Genomic DNA, 20,023 nt, shown 5'->3' on the forward strand with positions numbered 1-20,023 from the left:
ACCACATTTCAGCTTCTCCCTGTTTTCAGCTAACTTTCTCAACAAACTAAATTTTCCTTGGAAGGACATTTTTTATGGTGAATTCCACTCTGCTACTTCATATGGTTTCAAACCCCAATATAATCTCAAGCGCAGCATGGAACCCGGGTACATACGCCTAATCCGTACATATCGAGATCTGCCCTGCCACCCATACTACTCCACGGGGACGTATATCTGTTATCTTATTGCCAAGTTCCATTGAATCAGTATTCACAAAGAATACACAACCATACAAAGCAAATACTTTTGTTCATTGTGAAAACTTAAAGAGGGAAAAAACCAGAATTTCTAACCTTGTCAAAACTAAAGAGTTACAATAAGACAAGCTGCAGCGGCAGAGCTGGGGTAGGGACTATGTGAACATACAAGTAGATATACAATAAATGGGAACCCCTATCTATCTATCTCTTCTTCTTCTTCTTCTTCTCTTCTTCATCAATTCCTGTCCAAACCCATGTGGTATTCATGTGATTACCCAAGCATAAATAGAAACGGCTGTGCATAAGGTCACTCAGGCATTTCCACAAACACTTAACAGACAAGAGGGAAGTAATATCAAACCCAAACAAGTCCATGATTTTTTTTGCTCCCACAGATGCACATTCAATATCAATTGGAATGAGCTCACCCATTAAGAAACCCATTACACATGTACAGTAACAGTTGCTGTACTTCCTTCACATGTGCCATTAAATTTCATCTTGGGTTTTTACCATACCATGAAAGTTAACTCAAGTAATAAGCTATGATCAATTGTAGGCAAAGAAACCCATGTTGCTTAGGTCTTCTGTCCCATTTCAATTACCCTTTTTCTTCTTTCACATTTACAAAAAAGAAAAAGGAGAATACTTGACTCTCACATGGCACCACTTGAATAAGAAAAGGCCAATTGCAGGAAGAAAAAAAATTATCTCCAGAATCTGGAGTTTGCTTCTCTTGTATTACCTATGTTGTCTGTAGTAACATGATCACATGAATTCTACGTCCCGAATTGAGCAGACTTTCAAGGCATAATGTATTAGATCTATCAAGAGAAGTCTAGCTTTACTATAGTTGTGACCAACTTTGGGTTGTGACATTTGTGTAGGACTTTCCTTTTCCCTTTCTTTATGAATATGACTTCACTGTTAGGTTTTTTGGAGCTGATCATGGACTGGTTGGATCCGGCCCGGATCGTATGAAATTTCTATGTTTTTCTTAAGACTATAGAGGCGGTAGTTTCACTATTGTAGCATGTACATAATGTTGCCCTAAGGAATATGTATTCCGTACCTAAAATATCATTGTATTTCTTTTTTTTTAACATAGTGAAAAACTGTGGTGACTCTCATAGATGTAACCTCTATTGAGTGAATCACGTAGAAATAATGTGTTTCTGTTGTCTATCTCTTTAATCTTTTATGTTATTCGTTGTTATTTAGAGAGGTTAATTCCAAACATTCACTTCCATCCATCTATACATGGTGACATGAAGACAATATCTGTAAAATCAAAGATGAATTATTATTCCTATGGTGCTTTAATATCTATACAACGGCTGTAACGCTTAATAGAAAAAGAAGGATTGCTGTATCTTGACAACCAATTAATTTACCTAACCAACTTTGATTTTGTTAAAACTAGATTTTTCTCAAGCTTTACTCTCCTAGAAATACTTTCCTACCCAAAAAGCCTATTGGGTGTGTTCAAGTTGGCTTGAAATGAATCATTTCATTTGAGAATTGTTATAATTTGAAGAAATTAAGAAAAAAAAAAGGTGAGAAGTAAAAGAATGAGGTGAGATAGGTTTTGTCCAATTCACATGAGGTATTGTCAATGCTCTAAGCCAAATGCCGCGTGATTTTGTCCTTATAAATCACATCATTGGTTTACACCAAACTTATGTGAGACTTTTTATAAGACTTACCACTCCCCACATTTGTAGGTTCGGTTATGCGATACCCAATAAGTGGACTATACGGGAGGTCATTATGATCAATTATATACTCCAATACTATGTTATAATTTGAAGAATTGAGAGAGTTGGAAAGAAGGAGGTGATAGATGTTTGACCCAATTTACTTGAGATATTGTTCACGCTCTGATCCAAGACCCACTTGACTTTGTCCTTCAAAAAAATACCTCAAGTGTTTGAGTAAATCACATTGTTCACTTACATCAAACCATGTGAGACTTTTTAAAGTCTTAACAAAAATTTAGGTTTAACTAAGGCATATGGACTCCTAGTTACTAATAAGGTTTTATCATAAACATTTTGGATTATCTAAATTAATTTTTTTAAAAAAAGCAATATATTGAGCTTAATTATTGGTTAAGCTTTTTCCTTCCAAGCTATCTATAGAAGGGGAAAAAAAAGGCTCACATCTTCTACATGGATGACAATTTTAACTAAAAAAGATACAATTTTCCAAAAACTCTCCAACGCAACAATGACATGATTACTTGCCTAATTCTTGTTGACCCACAATGTTATTATCCTTGAATCACGCAGGCCTCACACTAGTTATATACAAAATTATGAAGAAACTATTTTGGTAATAATAGACAACTTGTAGCATGTCGATATTATTAACGGATCAATTACTTCAAAATGACTCAAAATTTTAATTCACTTAATATTTGTCCACCTACTTTCTTTCTTTTTTTAATACTGGGGAAAGGGGATGAGAATGCTCGAACTCGAGATCTCTATGAAATATCACACACATGAGTGTCATCTAAGTTAGTGCATTTGTCCACCTGCTTTCATCTTATCTATCATCTCCTTTAGGGATATGCAAAATATCTTGGAAGGGTTCTTTCCTAAAATATCCAAAATCAAAATTTTCCAAAAAACAAATAGGTATGATCACAATAATAGATATTTAGGTAAGGAATTAGTATTGTGGGAGCTAAACCCATATCAAAGAGAAAAGTTTACTTTATTGAGGGTAATATAGGTATAATTTAAGAAAATATAGACAAAATGTAGTGGAGGGCCAAAATAAGTAGGAAATTTAATAACTTTTGTTCCAACTTTAGTCCCAAATTAAATGTCAATATTTATTACACCAACCATTTGTGGGCTGAGAATATCTGACAGAGTTCATTCACATCTGCTGACAATAATAATATTTAAAAATAAATAAATTTAACCTAAGCCAAGCCACAGTCGCTGACCCTTAATGAAGCCAAGCCAAGCCAAATGGCTCTGTTTGGCTCGAAAGAAAAATAAGGAGAAACAAGAATAGAAAAAACCATTAAATAAAGCCCCAAAAGAAAGCAAGAAGCTTGCATCATCTCTCTCGATTACCAGTAGTCTCTCTCTCTCTGTCTTCTCTCTCACACCCTGAAACAGAGGTTACAGAGGAAGTTAAATGTGCAATCACCTTCTCTGAAAAAAAAAAAAAAAAAAACCACCTTCTCTGAAAATCTTTCTGTTTCTCTTTCTTTCTCTCTCTTTTTCTTTTCTTTCTTCTAGGCCCAGACTTGATGTTTAGTGTCTCAACTTTCTCTGCTCAGAGACTCCCTCAGACCCATTTGTTTTCTCTCATTTTCCGTGAGTGTTTGTGTGCTTGGAACAGAGAACAACAACCCCGTTTTTGGAGTTTCTCGTAATTCGTCTTCTCAGATACGTTGTTTGCTCTTTTTCTCCTTTGTTCCATTTCGGTGGTAGAGATGAGTAAAGAAGAGATTTTGAAGATCCAGGTACTCTTCTCACTCCTTCACTTGCTCCATTGTCGTTGTTTTTCCCCTTCCAGTTTACTTTGCTTCACTTGAACTCAAGCTTTGAGTGCTCAATCTTCTTTATGCTCTTCAATTTGTTCCCTAATTTCACCAGTTATATGCTCTTTTCATGTTAGAAACTGGTAAATGAATTTTCTCTGTTTGTTCGGTGACATTCATTATTCATATCGTTGTCTGTTTTTCGTTTTCTTGTGCATGCAGACTTGTGTTCTGAAAGTGAACATACACTGTGATGGGTGTAAACAGAAAGTCAAGAAAATCTTGCAGAAGATTGATGGTAATCTTACTTACCACTTAAAATTACTATTTACCTCTCAAATTTCCCCCAAAATTTTATCTCTTGATTTTCTCTGAACAGGGGTTTACACAACCAAAATTGATTCAGAGCAAGGGAGGGTGACAATCTCAGGGAATGTAGACCCATCTGTACTCATTAAGAAGCTCTCAAAATCAGGGAAGCACGCAGAGCTATGGGGTGCTCAAAAGCCCAATAACAACCAAAACAACCTCCCTAACCAGCTCAAGAACATGCCAATGGACAATGGCCAAGGAGGTGGCAACAACAACAACAACAACATAGGATGTCAAAAGGGTGGAAATAACAACAACCACCACCAGCAGCAGCTCAAAGGGGGCCAATTGGTTGGGGGTCAATTAACCCCTCAGCAGCTGCAGCAGCTACAACAGCTTCAACAAATGAAAGGGTTCCCAGATCTGAAGCTGCCACCATTGAAGGACTTGCAGAAATTGCCACCAAATCAGAACAACAATAACAACAACCAGAAGGCTGCGAAGTTCAACCTGCCCGAGGAAGATGACTTGAATGATGATGATGACGACGATGATGACGATTATGATGATGACGATTTTGAAGATGATGAGTTTGATGATGAAATGGATGATCCTCGTCATCCGATACTGAACAAGGCACACCCCATGATGGGTAAAAACGGTCCTTTAGGTCCTAATATGATGATGATGATGAATGGGAATAATCCCCAGCTCATGAAGGCTGCTGCCGCTGCTGCAAATGGTGGTGGTGCTGCCGTGCCTGTTCATGTAAATATGGGTGGAAATGAGGGCAAAAATGGAAATGGGAGTAAAAAAGCAGGCGATGGAGGTGGAGGAAATAACAATAACCACCAAAATCAAGGAGGCAAAAATGGGAACAATGGTGGTGGGGGTAATAATAACAAGAATGGCAATAACGGTGGTGGTGCTGCCATCGCCGGGGGTAAAAAGGGAAATGGAGGCGGCAGCGGCGGTAGTGGTGGAATGAATGATGGGTTCCCTGCTATGGGTGGGCCCAGATGGGTAACATGAAAATGCCCATGGGTCAAATGGGTAACATCCCAGCTGTTCAAGGACTGCCCATGAACGGCGGTGGTGGTGGCGCTCCTGGTGGTTATTTCCAAGGGGCCGGACCGGGTCTTATGCCCGGCAACCCGTACCACCAGCAGCAGCAACAAGAGCAGCAATATATGGCTATGATGAACCAACAACGGGCAATGGGTAACGAGAGGTTCCAACCCATGATGTATGCCAGACCCCCACCCGCTGTCAATTACATGCCACAACCACAACCATATCCGCCATACACGTACCCATACCCATACCCATACCCGCCCCCACATTCAGACCCATACAACTTCTTCAGTGATGAAAATCCATCAAGCTGCAATGTGATGTGAAGAATGTTTGATACTAGGTTTGAGATCTACGGTCTTGCAAAGAGCTTGGAGAAAGCCGTTGATCAAGGCCATCAAATTATCAAAATACATGGAATTGGGTTTCAATTTAGTTCAAGTGAATTCGTAAACTGCACATGCCTCACTTGATACACATTATGTCCTATGCGTACAACTAATTAGCAGCTACGATAAATAGGATAGTGGGATATCAACTGCTATGATTCCTATCATAACTGTTTATAGAATGTTAAAAGTTGTTTGTTGTTTGTTAAGTGCAGAGGATGATAGTTCATGAAGAACAAGCTAGGGGTTGTATTATTCTTACAATGTGTGGAGTACCAATTATGTATTTTCTTCCGTTTCGATGCGAGTAAAATCATGTACCCATTATGTATTTTCCTTGTGGGAGGTAGGGCTCACACTAATATAAGCCAAATCGCGGAGTCCACCATGTGTTCGATAAAATGCGCAAATGAATGAAGAGAAAGCATAATTGTTGGGTATGCGAGTTCACGTACTTGACAATCCATACTATCTTACAATAGAGTCTAAAGCAAATAGTAGAATTTGTTGACATGGACAATCTAAGGTATTGACATTTGCCACGAATTTTTTTCTCTCATAAAAATCTAGTCTTGTCAATAGAAAGAGCGATGATAATTGAAGGGGTTCATAAAAAACTCTAAAAGAAAACTGTCTAATCACAGAGAGTGATGGATGTGGGTCTCCTAGCAAAAGTACTTCTCTGTTTTCTTGAGCTTACAAATTAAATACAACAAAATCCATCCATCCATGAAAAGCTAATTGGACATGATAAGTATCACTAGATTGTGTAGACTCTATACTTTTGGGTTTCAACTGGTTTAGCAGGAATTTCAGGTTGTGTGTTTGCAGCATTTTCGTGTTTACAATGGTTGGTGCTTGGCCTGCGAAGACTTATGCGGACAAGTTTTTATGTAATTGCTTAGAGCATCCACAATGGTGTTATATTTAACATTGTTAACAATACTTTTTGGATAAATATAGTGCTATACTCTCACAATGGATATAATGGAGTGTATTTCAAGTACTTGAAATGTTAATTTTTTGATAAATATAGCGCTACATGCACACAATGGGTGAAAAATAACACTTGAAAATTTAGTTGTGGAAAAATAATACTTGAGAGTTGGAGTATATATATATACTTGATGAATAGTGAAGAGAGAGATGATGAAAATGAAGAGAAATGTGATGAAAATGAAGAAAGAGAATATTAAAAGGAAGAGAGAGGTGATGAAAAGAAAGAGAGAGAAGATGAAAAGGAAGAGAGAGATGATGAAAAGGAAGAGAGAGAAAATAGAGAAAATGAATATAGAGTCTTGGAATTTATGGAGTGTTGATGAATAGTATTATTATGGGACCCACTCATCCAATTAAATTGTGCCACATAGGAGAGAGGAGAAGAGAGAGAATAATTTTGAAGTGCTGTATTATATTATACTACTGTGGATGCTCTTACGCCAATGTGTTGTATTGGCAATGAACGGGTGCAGTGGCCAGAGTGAGCATTTAATGTTGGATAGCTCGAGATCCTAAATTTAGTCAACGTGTTTGGTTTCAAAGATAAACACATTCCTGCTCCGGATTATTATTGTCTTCCTTGTCTCGGATTCATTTGTTGTGGTTTCATTTCATATGGTCGACAGATAATAGTCATGATACAACAAGTGGAGGGATGAGATGAGACCTGGACCAAATGAAGGTTCTTGAGGGTGAGGGTTGGAATCACATTCACATGGGAATGAGGGTGGTGAAGGAGGCACGAGAGGTTTGTTTGGATGTATCTATCTATCAATCTATGTGTGCGTGTGAGATCAAAACCAAACAACCAAGTTAGAAGTTAAAATATGTAGCAATTTTACATGTGTTTTAATGGAAGATCATTAAGGGTTGTGTTATGACCCAAGTACCCAACAATCCGTCGTTTGCATTTCATGAGTGTTTTCATTATCATCGTATGAAAATGTCACCTTGTTTTATCTTCTTGACTGAACCTTGACCCAGGTTTTAACTGGTTCATTGGAGTTGCGACCTACGACGTCTTCTATGTAGCGCAGGACTTACCAATTAATTGTCCAATAGATAGCTGTGTGGGTTCCACGTTACAAAAAAAAGTAAGAAATTCATTGTTTCACTTGAGCCAGATGTTGACAAACATAATGATCCATATTGCTTGGATCATCCAAGTGATGTGAGTTTATAAGAAAAAAAAAGCTATACCCCTCACTTGAATGAGGCCTCTTCTTAAGCCTAAATGTCGTTAAGTGAGACAGCTCGAGAAAAATAAATTCGTGCGTGTTCAATGTATTTACAGGAATTTATAAATCTAAAGTGGACAATATTATTGATATGAGTAGGGCTTAAATTTTCAGTATGTTAACGGTAATTGTTATGGTTCTAGACTTCATTTTCTGGGTTGTTTTCTTTTGTATGTACATTTAAGCATAATTTGGGCAGAAAAGCAGAGATTTATGGAGGTTTTTGGAACAGTCTATTAGAAGACAAAAGAGAGATGGAAATAAAAAAAGGAAAAAGGGTTTTAGTAATCACGAGAAAGATGACATGAAGAAGTTTATTTTATTCACTTGTTTTTTTTTTTTCCCTTTTTTTTCGGTCCCCTGTTTGAAACAATTGGTTAATATTCTTGCCACATCAACCCGGAAAAAGTTCGAGGAATATACAACGTTGGATTCGATGATCTCATTCGTTTACTATCAGGGACGGGTCAACTTTCGTTTCAGTACTTAAAACTATGGATGAGTGGAAGAAAGTCGACTCATGAGTAAAATCACTAATAAGGTCGGGATATTTGAACCCTGATCATCAGTGTGATACACATCATTTTTATCATAAAAACTGTTGAGGATCTCAATAAATGGAATTTCAATTATTCAAATAATATATGAATCTTGTCCATTGATTGATGTAAGTATAAAGGCTCACAAAACCTAATGATTGAACCAGAGAATAAAACATTCACTGTTGGGATTACTAGGATCCCTATCACTTCTGTTCTCATCCCCTTGAATTAGTGACTCGGGTGTAAGTGACAAATAAATAATTAGGTATATACTGTTGGTGACCAATACATTTATACACAGACTAGAGCTTTGATTAAATATTTAGTATGATTGGATTTTGGAAATTAAAGGGAGTGGGCAAGTTCACGGTGGGGCAGCTGAGACACAGTTGAAGTGAATAATAAGTGGCAAATAATTTGGTATAAACTGTGGGTGGATTGAAAGAGTTGAGTCCTATAGAAGTTGGTCGAATGATCAATTATATGACCAAATTCAAGAAACACCAAAATGACTTTAACGAATGGAGCCAAAAGGTCCAACAATTCACTATGTGAGTAATAATATTGTTTTGTCGTTATAGTGAAAACAAAGTTATGAAAACACGAATCAGAGGATTCCAATCTTTTTGATGATTTGCATCCGTTTCATCATAATATGTTGCGTCACAATCAACTGTTCAGTCGGTGACTTTTCCTAATATCAGCTTCAGGTGGGTATGGGTATGGGTATGGGTATGGGTATGGGTATGGGTATGGGTATGTTATGTTATGTAGATAGCCAGCTAGGGATTGTTTGATTTTCAAGAGAAACCATGAGAGACATTGATTATAATGATCACCCTTAGCATTGAACCACCGTTTCTGATGAACAATCTATCGAAATGAAGCTTTCGACCGCGACAAACTTTTTTCGACATGTCACAACTTGAATCACAGAGTAAATTGGCTGGAAATTGAGTTTAAAGTTGCGGCACCAACGCCTCTTCCCCGTCATCAATCCATCCAACTTCTATTCCCCTTTGGTACCTCCTACGGTACCATTCGACTCGTCGTGACAAGGCGCGCCTTCCCCAATCATTTTCCGTCTAGAATATAATGTTTTGTGTACAACTCGAACTAGTCAAACTTCGTGTTATAATTTTTTTATTAAATTTAATCTCAAATCTAACGACTATGATGAGATGCTCGTAAAATTTTAAGGTTTACAAGTGTCCATATAATATAATTCTCACACACACATATATATGTATGTATCAACAATTAACTTAATTTTTGTGGAAATGTAGTGGAGCACGGAAGATTGAGTTAGGTTGGGTGGGGAGGCGGCCAACATGTAGAGAAACAGTAGTAGATATATATAATGGTGGACACGGTGGGAGTGGAAGACTAATAATGCACAAGACGAGAAGACTCGCTAGCCACTCCTATTCTTATCATTATTCTTATAATGCATGATTGACACAACCATGGTCTGCATGGTTTAGTTAGTGGCTTTAGTGCTTCACACACCAACTTTTTTTTAAAGGGTTGAAACCCTGCATTTCATTTAAAATAATAAACGTTAAATCTATCACGACGAAAGTATCTTAAGAATTTATAAACGTCAAGCAATATTGGACTATACTAAGAAATTACAAATATCAAATTATTCCAGATTAAATCATACTCCACCAGAATACCTTGCTTTTGTTCTTTATTTATAATAATATATTCTATTATTCTTGTACAAACTATTATTATTGTCCAAATCATATCTTTTGCACATAAGTTATATGATATATTTCTTTTTTACAAATATAAAAATCGAAGTTTCAGATAAGCTAGCTCCAATCAAGTGCTCCTGCCTGTGCTAGGTCAAACATGGGATATTATAAACGAAAAACATAGGAATTAGGACACCACATCCCACTTTGATGATTATTATATATGCCTCCACCTATCGATTTTTCACAATATATGAACTTTCTAAGTAGTTCACAAATTAAACAACTATATATATATATATATATCCATGTATAGATCTCCAATGTCCATTATTCTTAGTCTTTTTTAATTTTACGTTATATTGTTTATTTCAATTATATATCTACATGAAGTGGATTTGGATCAACTTTCTCATACTTGGAAAAAAGAACTTGAGAGCATTCATTTTTTTTTTTATGAATATGGATTTCAACTTTCTTTGAATATATAAGAAAGTATATATATGGTTTAGGGTCTACGAGACTATAATGTCCGAGATTGAAAGTTTGAACTAATCAATTGAACTATTTTTTAGGGAATTGTGATTACATGGGTTTGCCCACTTTCAGGATCCTATCCACATGAGTTTCGGCTCAATGTTAGTTCATCCAATTGTCATAATTACATGTAGGACTAAGTGGTATCTGCGTTTAAAAAAGGTTGTGTGGTGTAGTAAGCAATTATTTTACATAAAAAAGCGATTAAGTGCGCCGTCTGTGCATTGATGGTGATTGATCACTGTGCACTAATTATTCACCAATCTTAATCACAATTAATGACGACAAATGTTTATTTCAACCCATAGTACATTGCCATGCTGACCCTAACAGAGCCTTACACCTAATTTGGGCCCATCTTGGCCCAATAATCCAAGTGATTTGTGACTGAGGGCCCATAACTCAAAATCTTGTTTTGGCTGTGCATGTGAACATGCCTAGCCCAGGCAGGGAAGGAGGAAGAGTAGGCAGCTAACAACTCACAGGAGACATGACTGTCAGTGAAGATGCTGCGACCATACCAGCATCCAAATGGGGGTATTCAGAGTTTCAGACCCACCAATACTGATTACTGACTCTGACAGTCTCACGACTCTCACTTACAGGTGACAAAACTCTATCCAATCCACATAATCAATTTTATTATACTCAAATTAAACAAAATTTTGACATAAATTATATCTCCAAAATTTGGATGAAAACACAAAAATTTTATCCGATTTAAAATGAATCCAGGTCCAAACACATAAACCTTATCCGATTTATTTATCTAAATCCAAACTTAAATTAAATTATTATCTGATTTATTTATCCAGATTTAAACCAATTCAGATTTGATTAATTCAGTATGTCTAAAATCCAATAAAAATTAAAATGTGAACGTATAAATATTTCATAAACATATACTCTCATCTGACCTGAAAGCAATTTTTTATCACCCGTACTCTCATCATTATTGATAGATAAATAAATAGAGAGAATTACAAAAGTCAAAGTGAGGAATTCAAAGTTGAAGGAATTAAGAGCAGTAAATCACATGGGAGCCATGTTTTTGGGTAATACTGCTGCACCCAATCCCAGGACTCTCTTGGGTTTCGGTCCTTTAATTTTGGTTGACAATGGACTCTACTTGGGCCTTGGGGAGAGGGTTCATTCTTTAAACCCCAAAAATCCCCATTTGTGTGTGTTAACATTTCCAAGAGTGTGTGCGCGCTAGACTGCTAGCTAGGCTCTTTGTTAATTGTTACTGTCTCTTTCATGGGACAGAATTTCACAGGGTCTGATTTATTTATTTTATTTTTTTTGAAAAAGGCCAAAAAAAGAGACATTATCTATGGAGGGTTTAGGTCATAGGTGGGGAATTAATGGCCTAAATAAATCTCTGACATGGAGGTATTGGTTAATAAAATATTCTCTGCATATAAATAATTAATAAAATATTCATATGCAAGGGAGTTTCAAGCAAACAGGCTCGTCAAGCCGAGCCGCGCGCGAGAAAGTGGCACGGTTAAAAAATGAAAACCGGGTTAAAGAAAGTAAAACGAGAAAGCGGTGAGGGTCAAAAGATGACGGAAGCATATTAACGGCTATAATTATCAGTGGGCCTGCAAAAGAGATGTGTAATTCGGGCCGAGAGCCCGTGGGGCCAACACGGCCCGATTGACATAGTTGAATTTGTTTGATACTTGGAAATTCAATTATTGAATAATTATGTGTGTGTTTTTGGATATTTGTTGTTTGAATTAATGACAATTCCATGTGGAGGGTGGTCAGTGGTCACTGTAAGACTTGCTGTACATGTTGTACATTATATTAGCAATTATGGATGTATAAAGATTCATGGATCTGGATCAGTCAAATAGCCAACCCAACCCAACCATATATGGGCCCATTACTTCAATTATATCCAATAAAAATAATAATGATAAGGCTGTCAAGATGTGTAATGACAGATCATATTGACAGAATCCAACTGAGTCGTATCTAAGTAAAGGTTCAGTTTCTCTTACACAAATGACACATTTTCTCGGCTTAAGTACAGCATAGATGGTTTAGGAAAACAAATCCGTGCAAGTTTTGGCCTGAAGCGGACAGTATCATTTTTTATGTGTTTGGGCTACATTTTATAATAAATACTCTTGATTATTATTTTTCTTTTTTGCTTAAAAATTGATTCAGTAAAATATCCCTTTCAATCAGTCGTTGCAAGGGTTAAATGCATGTTTTAACTCACAAGCCCAAATCAGGGCCCATGCATGTTTTTTAGTCTGGACTAATGTTTGGGCCTTGTGGATCAAAGCCTGGTCGACATTAGTTTTTCACGGTGTAGGCCTTTCAAAAGATGGGGCCGAATGTCAGCCCACATAATCTAACCCAATCAGTCCATCACTACATGCTCAATTGAGCCCACCCACATACAAAAGTAAGTATCTGAAAGAATCCTAGCCCAGGCCCATGCTTTGGAATCACGTGTCAAAAATACCCCGTCTAGGGGCGGGGGGGGGGAGGTTATCCATGATCAAAACTTCCAAAATGGGTGACTAGAAAGATTGAGAAGCTCCACTGGTATAGGATCCATCTGTGATAAGAATAAGGCTCTCCTCCTCAAGTGGATATGTGGTCACTATGGCATCTGGGATTGCTCTAATTGGAGATGGATCCTATCTTGGCGGAGAGTCCGCACCTAATGGCATATACTAGTCGTGTGTGGAAGGGTTGGGCTCCTCCCAAGGTTGAGTTCTTTTTATGGCTGATCATATGTGGTAAACTAAACACTAGAGACAGATTTTACAAGATGGGAATTGTAGACACAAACAGCCTCATCGCAAAACAATCCTATTATCATCGCAATACAATGAACCAAATGGGCCTAAATATATAAGTATTTTTTTGATAAGAAACATTAAGCAACTATATATATATTTATATGCATGTCTATCTTTCTTATGCATATGAAAGAAATAATACGTGAATAAAACTATTGATTTTCAGTGCTCATAATATTTAAGAGACCATGTATGTATATATGGTCTGCAGAATTAAATTGTTTCTGCAAAGAAGCTTTGTTGAACTTCAACCACAAGTTCCTCCACACTCAGCTGACACTCCACTCCTATCTGCAACAACAAGAAATAATCAAGAACCAAACACCAGTTTCAATAGCTACTCTAATATATGAATAATTTATAAAACATAAAATAAGCTAATGCTTAAAGGGTTAAATATTTTTTATTATAAGCGAGTGGAGGTGGGGGATTTGAACTCGTGACCTCTTTTGGGTAACCGAGAATAAGGTCATACAAGATATATTGTTCATTGAACATTCGATATGAGTCTAAATTCAGACCGTCAGACCCACACGTACAGAAGCTTTGACGGGTAAGTTTTCCCCTTTAAGGTCTATACTTAATAGGGCGTTCGTAGGCACTGGATAGGGGAGGGTTCAGAAGTGTTCTAATAATGCTTTAGCAGCAGCAGCTCTCGAGTGTTTAGATGTCCAAGGCATGCATAAATGGTCCCCTTAGCTAGCTAGGGTTTCATACGCAATCAATATACCTATATACCCGTATCCTTATAAGCTTTGCAATATATACACACACACACATACATCTTGGGTACGTATATACGAGTGATCATGATAAATAAATACCTTAATGACAAAAGAGTATAGAACAGTGTCTTCCATGCTACTAATGTTGATATGAAGCACCTCAAAGCAAAATCTCTCCAACATACTGATTACCCTCACAATCTGTCCTGGAATTCTTCGGGACACCACTTTCAAGATCACGTTGGAACCCGCGATTTTCGCTTCCACGCCGGCCACCGGAGAGTTGCAGCATGCAACCAGTTCCTTAGCATTCAGATCAAACCCAGATGGAGTATGATGTTCATGAGGAGTTATGGTTGGCTGTGTTAGCAGTATTGGCTTTGGAGTAGTAGGAGTACCATTTGGGCTAGGGCTTAGACTACTCTTCCTTTGCTTCTTGGCCTCCAATGCATGTAGAACTTGGTGTAACTCCTTGATGAATTCTATTACTCCCCCTATTATAGATGCTTGGTCTCCCTAATTAAACACAAAACATATATCACAAAGTGAAAATATTGAGTACGAGTATCACCTTTCTATCAGCTTAAACAATTTTTAAGATAAACCGTAGCGAAATTCATCGAACCAGATCAAGAAATCACAAGAACCAAAGCAAGAATAGCAGCAAAATAAAGAGATGAGAGAAAGAAGAACAATACATAATTTTACCCTTTTTCGGACTCAATACGTGATCCTTGTTTTCAATCTACTATGATTTTTAGAGAGTTTACAAGATCAAGAGTACAATAAACAACCCTCACAAGTCTCTAAGATTTTTCTCACCCCTTCTGGTGCTCTCTCTCTCAACCGCCTCTTTCACTCTCTCTAGAGTAGATTACAAAACAATAAATTTTTTCTTTTTTATATCAACCCTAATATGACCAAATTCCATCAGTTTCAATCTTCTTCAACTTGAACCACTTCTTCACAAAAACAGTATTTAACATGATAACAAAGAAGAGAAAGTAGAAACCATTATGCTCTAATGAACATATAATATACATACCCTTTTGATATAGAAACAAGGGGTCAAGGATCGTAGGACTTTGAGATGCTCATTCATTTGTCTTCTTCGGTTCCTCTCCACAGTTATGTGAGACATACTTTTGTTCTCAAGAAAAAAAAAAAAACCAAAGAAGGATGCTATATGTGTAGTGGGGGGTTTGTTTGTGTTTTGACATAGATTCGAAGTGTTGATTATTTATAGGCTAAGCAAGGGGAACTATTTCCACTTGGGTTGTTGATATTAAATGCAAAATGTTGTAGTCTCGTGAGGTTATTGTTAGAGAGTCTCTCAATGTATGTGTCCTATATATTACGTCTCACGTTTATGATCTTGGAACAATTACATTCCCCGCGTGAGTTAAAAACATTGGAGGGTTAATGTGACTTGTATATTTACATCTATTTCAATATATATATATATATATCCACCTAGAGTTGTCATATTACATATCTTGAAATTGAATGCACATTTTGTGTTTGATGAGTCATATTGACTACTTAATGACTACCAAATAACCCACCACTTGTGTTTGGCAATGTTGATCTAGAAGAGAAAGTATATACATTGTGATTGTAACATAATTGATATAAATGAATAATAAACAATAAAATAGAGAACACAAGAGATAAAGTGTTTTAATCATTAGCCTATCATGTTATAATTTAGAGAATTTGAAAGGATGAGAAAGGGGTGAAAAGGTTTGGCCCAATACACTTATAGAGGTATTTTCTGCTTTTGCCCTTAAGACCCACACAATTCTACTCATAAAAGAGTCGTCTTTGATTGAGAGGATTTGGACTTAAACTTATAAATCACATAGTTGGCTCTCACCTAACCGATGTGTGACATTTTGTACTTCTAAACACTTTTTCTGCACTTGCGTGCTTAGTTTTGCGAGACTCAACAAGTGAATTATACCGGTTAGGTTTCATATGATACATCTCACCTTTTGGGTGGTCTATCCATAAGAATATTCGAAAGGCCCAACAGGTGAGTCAAATGGATGGAAGTCTTTATAGGATCGAGACTCCACTCCGACACGATGTTAAAAATCAAGACTATCCCCTTTGAACTTATTTTCCATAGGACCCTTTCAGTTTTCGGTTTATTCTCAATCACGCCTGTCAATAAATTGTGGTGGCCCGGTCTTTTGATTAGGTTGTTAGACCCAATTATTGTCCTGGGCTAAACCTGAACAAATAGCTTGGGCCCAAACCCTATCTTTGGGCCCACTCCATACCGGCAAGAATGCGGACGTTGTCCGGTCAAATAAACATCTCCTATATCTTCTCCGTCAAACTTCTACGTAACGTGACATTTCAACATTTCCACTGCAACTATGGTGGTTACAAATGGTGATGGCGCCTCTGCAGAAAATGGGTTAAACTGTGACAGAAAAAGAGAACTGCAGCTTTTTGATGATACAAAAGCAGGTGTTAAGGGACTAGTAGATGCTGGAGTGGCAGAGGTACCCCATATATTCAGGTGTGAAGAACCAAGCTTTCATGAGGACTTCTCTTCTGGGTCTAGTTCCCAATTCAGTGTTCCCATCATAGACCTCCAAGACATCCATGAAGGCGCAGACTCACGGAACAAGATCGTTGAAAAAATTAATGAAGCAAGCGAGAAATGGGGTTTCTTTCAGTTGGTCAATCATGGAATCCCTACTAGTGTTCTGGATGAGATGATTGATGGCATACGCAGATTTCACGAACAAGATTCCGAGGTCAAGAAAGAATTTTACTGTCGCGATTTCTCGAAAAGGGTTTTCTACATGTCCAATTTTGATCTGTACCAATCATCAACAGCTAATTGGAGAGACACGTTTTCTTGCTTTCTGGCTCCGAATCCGCCTAACCCAGAAGAATTGCCCGACGCCTGCAGGTTACTGGTGGTACGAAATACTAGCCATTGCTTTATGCACGGCATGTGTTTGATGAATTTACGGAATTGCAGGGAGATAGTGATTCAGTACAAGGAGCAAGTGATGAATCTTGGAATTACTCTGTTTGAATTACTACTGAGGCTCTTGGACTTAATCCAAGCCATTTGAAAGACTTCGGTTGTGCTGAGGGAATTCTTTTTCTTGGTCACTACTATCCAGCCTGTCCTGAACCAAAACTGACCATGGGAACCACCAAACACACTGATGGTTCATTTTTCACAGTACTTTTACAGGATCAATTGGATGGTCTTCAAGTTTTCCAAGAGAATCAATGGATTGATGTCCATCCCATACATGGTGCTCTGGTAGTAAACATTGGTGATCTTCTTCAGGCAAGTTGTTATGTTAAGGTTAATTTTGATGCATTTTATGTTACGTTTTTGAGTACTTGAAATTAGTTGTGCTTTCATTTGAAGTATTCTATATCTTGGATTGAGAACTGGATAAGGCATCATATTTTTCTTGTAAAAGAGATTTTATGCTTTCATAATATGTCTTTGCTTGTGCAGCTCATCACCAATGACAGATTCATTAGTGCCACTCACAGAGTACTGGCAAACCAAGTAGGTCCAAGAATCTCAGTGGTAAGTTTCTTCAGGCCCCCAATTTCACCAGGGAATAACTCTATGGTTTGCAAGCCAATAAAGCAATTGTTATCTGAAGAAAATCCCCCAATTTACAAAGAAATCGATGCAAGAGACTACTTTAACGTCTATTTCTCAAAAGGGCTCGATGGCACCTCTCCATTGCTACATTTCAGGTTGTGAAGTTGGCCATGATGATATATTGAACCCTCTGGCTTTGAGGAAAGTGAAAGTAGTACTATCAGAATTACTTTTTTTAAAAAAAGTATTTATGCTTTGCCAATTATGACTAAGTATTGTTGTTTAGTTACTCTGTGCTTGTATTAGTCCTCAAATACCTTATAAATATAAGACCTTTTGGTGGTCAGTTTGGCTAAGGCACATGATTTGGTGACTGGGTTTACTGGAGTGTAGAATTTGTTCGAGGTAGTGGGCTTGGTACTGAGCCAAGCCTTTGTGCCTGTTGAGCCCAACGAATCCTGTGAGCCTATTGACATCTGGGTTTGAGTCATTCCACGATATCTTGGTTGGTCCAAACGTCTTTTGAACGCAGATTTGGGCCTTGGCCTTCCGTAACGTAATTGGATATGTGCACCTCTTTGTCCCACGACACCTTACGCTTAAAATTGTTTGGTTTGCTTTAGTCACATCTCGGCTTCTTCTAAAGATACCCCAATCTAAGTTTATCACCCTTTATAAAAATTAGTTGATGGGGATGTCTTTAGAAAAAATCGGAATGTGACTAAAGCTATCCTAATTGTTTGCCCGTGTGCCATTGGGCTGGATTTGTGCATAATACTATAGTTGGTAAAGTAATTTCATTACAACACGTCACAAAAATTGTTTTTTTTTTTCTTGACGAAAACTACGTAAAAACAGAAATATATTTTTAAAGCTTTTGCACAATGAAATGAAAGTGATTGCCAAGAAAAATAAATGACAAATAAATAAATATGAGAGCTATGAATGGTAGATAAAAATTAAAGGAGTTGCCATGATGCAACTTATTTGATATTCCAAAGTGGGGCATGCATACATTATGTGAATATTTTTTATGCTAACTTTATCAAAACGTATTGGCCAAGGAGGTTTAATATCAAGCTATCCTAAGAGTTGTTACAATCCTATGGAATGGAACGAGACATATATCATATATGTGGTGTCACTTTATTTGTTGGTCTTTGTATAAGTGGCTGTGATTTATTTGTTGTAATCGATCTTTCCCTTTCATAAGAGACTATTTCTCTTTAATTTGTTTAGATTCCAATTACTCCCATAATTGAATTTATCATAAATTTACACCCTCATACACGCAAACAATATTATCCGTTTTGAATTATTTAATTCTCGTGAGTACGTCGGGCCTACATGACTTTTTTTCTCCTGAGCCCAACTATTACACGTTGAAACCCAACTCATTGAGCAAACCCACCTACTACGAGTTAAAAGCTCAACTCACTAGACTCAGAAAAAAAATCTTATAGTTATAAAGAATGGAGTTCACCTATATATCACTTGGTTGGGACTTACCCAACGAAATGTGGGATATATGGTCTCAACAGAACATCACCACCAATAATTACTATGTCCTGATTTTTTTCTTCATGATATTATATTATGATTTTTATTATATTTTTATTTAAAAAAAATCATTTCACAAACTATTTTCATAATGCCGGTTGGAAATTCGGATATGGAATTTGGATCGCCCATGATAGGCTTGACCCGACCCATGTAACCTTCCCCAATTGAATTGGAGGAGTTTGTCTCCACCAATTCAATTAGAGGTTGTCTCCATCTTACATGAGATGGAAAAAAAAAAGAAAAAAGAGAAGTGACCTTTTATTCATGAGAGAATAATACAAATATATGGCAATTGGAACATAAATCATGGAGAGGAAAGGAAAAAAATTTATGGTGCCATCTTATCTTAGACTTGACTATGTGGTCCATGATTGTTGTATTATTACTCTTCTGCAAACACGTAATTAGGACATGCTCCTGTTTTTTCATGATTGGATTTGGACTTTTTTGTTGTGCATTCGTTGATGGAACTAGGACTTTATCTTAATGGATATATATATATAGTGACGTGATTGACAGTGGCAAAGCAAATTATTGTGTCTTCATAAAATGTTGATGAACATTATTTATATTTTTTTTTTGTTAAGTACACTCTATTCAACATTTGAAAACACATTAGATTGAAATGTATTTAATAAAAAATATGGTGCAAATAATGTTCATCTAAAATATTTATGGTTTCTTTTTATTAGGACGTTCTATGGTTGATTAAATGTCGTTCTTATTGACTATTGACATATTGAAAATAAACATATATATAGAACTACTCATATT

The 20,023-nt window shown here is 36.8% G+C and overlaps 2 protein-coding genes and 1 pseudogene across 2 annotated transcripts; 2 read left to right on the top strand and 1 right to left on the bottom strand.

The window, feature by feature from the left end:
- The first annotated feature begins 3,342 nt into the window (after positions 1-3,342).
- On the top strand, positions 3,343-5,905 carry LOC120011835 (heavy metal-associated isoprenylated plant protein 32-like). The gene is given in 4 exon segments (XM_038862964.1): positions 3,343-3,729; positions 3,970-4,045; positions 4,127-5,074; positions 5,077-5,905. Coding segments are annotated over 4 exon segments (1,437 nt in total). The 5' UTR covers positions 3,343-3,699; the 3' UTR covers positions 5,460-5,905.
- A 7,674-nt stretch (positions 5,906-13,579) lies between these two features.
- On the bottom strand, positions 13,580-15,235 carry LOC120012660 (transcription factor MUTE). The gene is made up of 3 exons (XM_038864098.1): positions 15,137-15,235; positions 14,191-14,607; positions 13,580-13,657 (listed from the first exon to the last, which is right to left on the bottom strand). Exons 1-3 carry the CDS (start codon positions 15,230-15,232, stop codon positions 13,580-13,582), a joined length of 591 nt encoding a protein of 196 aa, XP_038720026.1. The 5' UTR covers positions 15,233-15,235.
- A 1,202-nt stretch (positions 15,236-16,437) lies between these two features.
- On the top strand, positions 16,438-18,059 carry LOC120012269 (annotated as a pseudogene).
- Positions 18,060-20,023: the final 1,964 nt, after the last annotated feature.

The sequence above is a fragment of the Tripterygium wilfordii genome, chromosome 13 (genome assembly GCF_013401445.1).
Source record: "Tripterygium wilfordii isolate XIE 37 chromosome 13, ASM1340144v1, whole genome shotgun sequence".
Classification (NCBI taxonomy): domain Eukaryota; kingdom Viridiplantae; phylum Streptophyta; class Magnoliopsida; order Celastrales; family Celastraceae; genus Tripterygium; species Tripterygium wilfordii.